Source organism: Asparagus officinalis, unplaced genomic scaffold, assembly GCF_001876935.1.
Source record: "Asparagus officinalis unplaced genomic scaffold, Aspof.V1 AsparagusV1_Un479, whole genome shotgun sequence".
NCBI classification, from domain to species: domain Eukaryota; kingdom Viridiplantae; phylum Streptophyta; class Magnoliopsida; order Asparagales; family Asparagaceae; genus Asparagus; species Asparagus officinalis.
Window position 1 is genome coordinate 107,964 of NW_017972744.1, and position 4,245 is coordinate 112,208.

Below are 4,245 nucleotides of genomic sequence, written 5' to 3' on the forward strand. Positions count from 1 at the left end.
CATGTGACGGCGGATGCAGGAACAAGCAAGGATGAGGATGATAACACGAGCGAGAGAAAAAGCACGAGTACCGTATAAAAAGGCATGTTTTGGTGATGAGGGATGAAGAGGGGAACTCTATTTAAAGAGGTTAGTAGAGGAATGCTGTGTTTAGATTTTGGTGCGAAATGACAAACAACTTGGGCTGCCTGCTTAATTCGAGTTTTCAATTGTTTTCCTGAGACACGCTTCAGCTTATTAAACTAGTACTGCATACACAGGTACTGCTACACATTATTGGTTTTTATTTTCGAACACCGCGATGCATGGCTGGACGTGAGCTGTATTTATATATATTTTTAAAGCCAATCGCTAGGCTGTACACCGCCTAAGTTTCCTTATCTAATAAACGTTATAAATATTGAGAGAGTCAAAGGAGTTTCTATTATCAGTCAAAACAATCTAATGCAAAATTTAGAATAAGAAAAATTCCTCAAGGACCCAAAATATGAGACCAATAGAGGGGACAAGTGAGGTGTCTCCCTCCTATTGGATAATGAGTTGGCCATCATTAATGATGGCCAACTCATTATCCAATAGGAGGGAGACACCTCACTAAAAACTAACTAAATTTTCCAAAAGTAGGAAATAAGGAAGCTGTTAGAGATGCTCTAACTACCACACTCATCAGTGACACCGTGGAAGCGGAGTTCCGCAGAGACACTTGTTATGGAGGTACGACGGGCTGTGGAAACGCCTCATCTTGCCTCCCGTCGGAATCCTCCCGCAAAGCCTGTTGTGGCTCAAGTCCAGTTTCATCAGTCCTGTAGCCTTGGTGATCTGCCGAGGGATGCCACCCCTGATTCTATTCCGGCTCAGATCCAGGGCCACCAAGTCCCGCGCGAACATCAGCTCGGACATGTCGAAATTAAGCTCGTTGCTCGACAAATCGATCTCTCTCGCCCATTTATCCGTTCCGAACAGAAACGAAGCATCCCCGGTGAGAAGGTTTCGAGAAAGATCAACAGTGTCAAAGTTTATCCTGCCGAGCTCTCTCGGTATAGGGCCACTGAGGTGGGCATCTCCGAAAGTGCCGGGGATGGGCCCAGTGAGCCTGTTGGAGGACAAGTTGAAAGTGAGAAAACGCATCTCCGAAAGTGCCGGGGATGGGCCCAGTGAGCCTGTTGGAGGACAAGTTGAAAGTGAGGAGCTGAGTCAGGCTTCCTATAGCCGAGGGGATCGAGCCCGAAAGGCCCGTGTTAGTGATCGCGAGTTGTTTGAGGCCCGTGAGCTTGGTGATGGAGGGGCCGGGTATTGGGCCTGTGAGGTTAGGGAGGTTGTGGAAGTCGACGTAAGCGAGGACGGGGAAGTCGCCGATGACGGAAGGGATTGGGCCGGATACGGTGGCACATTACGCCCTTGTCATTGCGGCAGGTCACGTGGCCGGTTCCACGATGAAAGGGCAAAGGGGGTGCCGAAGATTCTTTGACTGAGGAGGTGATCTCTGTCTGGCTTTGTCAAGGGCATGTGACGGCGGATGCAGGAACAAGCAAGGATGAGGATGATAACACGAGCGAGAGAAAGCACGAGAGTACCGTATAAAAAGGCATGTTTTGGTGATGAGGGATGAAGAGGGGAACTCTATTTAAAGAGGTTAGTAGAGGAATGCTGTGATTAGATTTTGGTGCGAAATGACAAACAACTTGGGCTGCCTGCTTAATTCGAGTTTTCAATTGTTTTCCTGAGACACGCTTCAGCTTATTAAACTAGTACTGCATACACAGGTACTGCTACACATTATTGGTTTTTATTTTCGAACACCGCGATGCATGGCTGGACGTGAGCTGTATTTATATATATTTTTAAAGCCAATCGCTAGGCTGTACACCGCCTAAGTTTCCTTATCTAATAAACGTTATAAATATTGAGAGAGTCAAAGGAGTTTCTATTATCAGTCAAAACAATCTAATGCAAAATTTAGAATAAGAAAAATTCCTCAAGGACCCAAAATATGAGACCAATAGAGGGGACAAGTGAGGTGTCTCCCTCCTATTGGATAATGAGTTGGCCATCATTAATGATGGCCAACTCATTATCCAATAGGAGAGAGACACCTCACTTGTCTCCTCTATTGGTCCCATATTTTGGGTCCCTGTAGCAAAGCTCCCCACAAGAGAAACTTCCACTGTGCTGAAAATTTTTACCACCCACCCTGTGATCTTTCCACCCGATGACCAACTTGGGCATAAAATAACCCAAAAATCCTAGAGAAAAAAAAAATACACTAACGAAGAATGAAGTGGTCGGCAAAAGAATGATGAAACCACCACGAAAGCTGCCTAAGTAACCTTATCTTCCTCCTCTATTTCCCATTTTCTTCTCTCTCTTGGTTTATGCTTTGAATAACCGAAACCCAATATAAAGAGTTGTTTCTGTACGAAACCAAAAACAACTCCAGAACATAATAATGTTTTATTTTTGAACTAGGAATTTGACGTAGGATGCTTAATGGACAATTTCATGGAGGATCGGGATAATCACAAGCTAAATGTGGATACATGCATATTATTGACTTCTGGAAAAAACGATCATATGTTCCAATCTGGAAGGCATATTCTGACATATTATATATGTTAATCGCCTATCTCGTTGAGATGAAGCCAACCGGATTATCATATTTCTAAAATCTTATTAGTGTCACTAGTTTTTAGTAAAAATATAAAAATAATTAATGTTTAGTTTATTTTTAGTAATAAAGTTAGAGTCTATTTAGATTAGGAAACAAATTCAATGTTGGATCAATTTAGGTTAGGAAACAAATTTAGTTTTGATTCATGAATTTGTTTCCTATATTATAAAGAGTCTTTTTAGGGTACGATTTAATACTTTCTATTTCTTTGTGATTATAGTCTTACTAGGAGTCTAGTTTTTTTTTTTTTTAAGAAGAGATATGTAACCCCAAAATTATTAGATCACTTTTATCAATAAAATTCTCTTTTATATTACTTCATGGATTCGAAGTTGTCTCTTTGTCCGTTCGAAGATTGTTCTTTATAGATTCAAAGAGCACCACTTGGTGGACTCCGAGATTTACCACTTCCACGCTACAGTGGCAAATACACTTCATTATATGCTAAGGATTCTAACAGGGGCAGTTCTCTTGAGTGGTACCCAGTTGTAAGTCGTGCGCCCACAAATGGATAAAAAATCGCTCTTCTAACCTAATGTGAGTAAATGGTTTGACCAAACCACCACTGTAATCATGTGTGAGCCCACATTATCCCCATGGAGGTTGGTAGAGCTGCTATAGTTTTGAAAGAACCCTAGAGGGGGTGTGAATATGGTATTTGCTAATCTAATCCGATATTAATGCTAATTTAAAACTTATTAACTAGTTTATTGTTGCAAGTGAGATATTCAACAAGTTATGAGCAAGAATATGTAATTTAAACAAAGGGCGAAATAAACATCAACACACAAGATACAAATGAGATAGTGTGCAAATGACAATCGCAAACAAACAATGTGATCACGGAGTTTGGTCACTCCCGACTTACATCTCCTCTCCCCACTCTCCAGAAGAATCTCTACTATCTCAAAAGTAACTACACACTCGGTTTTTTAAGTTCACCAAAAACTTTTACAACTCACACAATTGTAACTACACAATATATCATCTAAGTGTTGGCCTAGCTCGTGTCAACTTCCTCAAGTGCTTGGATTTACTATTTCTCCCTAGGCTTTACTACCAACGTCACTCCTCTCAGAATTGACACCGTCTCTCACCAACCACTCCTCTCGATGTCCTTGTGTATTACAACGTGATCTTAATAATGAAGTATAAATAAAATGATTGTTCTCCAATACAAATGATAATGAAATATAAGCTCACTCAATCGCACCCACAACCCGAATATACTCGATATCAAACATGATAATCCAGAAGAGGATATTTGTGGGGTGGTGAAGGATGATGGAGGGTCCGCTCCCTTCTTTGACTTTATGCATGGTTCTTGAATGAGAGCTTGATGTTAACACTTTCTTCTTTGACTCTTTGCCTGATTCTGGATTTAGGATGATTGAGCAATCTGCACACAAAGAATCATAAGAGGGCAGGGATAAGTTTTTCGTGTTACCTCAGACGATCAAGTCAGTTAATAAACTTGAACTTGAGTGGAGTAACAGAACTATGTGTTCTTGTTTCTGTGTGGTGTGTGCCCTTGGGAGTTTTGGATTGCGACCCTCTCCTTTTGCTATGGCGAATAG

At 41.3% G+C, this 4,245-nt stretch overlaps 1 protein-coding gene across 1 annotated transcript in view; it reads right to left on the reverse strand.

Annotated features, from left to right (window-relative positions):
* Positions 1–1,051, reverse strand: part of LOC109827848 (polygalacturonase inhibitor 3-like) — a 1,907-nt gene extending 856 nt beyond the window's left edge. Inside the window, exon 1 of the mRNA XM_020394868.1 lies at positions 670–1,051. Coding sequence (XP_020250457.1) covers positions 670–900 — 231 coding nt within the window. The 5' untranslated portion in view covers positions 901–1,051. The remainder of the gene's footprint in view (positions 1–669) is intronic.
* Between the last annotated feature and the right edge of the window lie 3,194 nt (positions 1,052–4,245).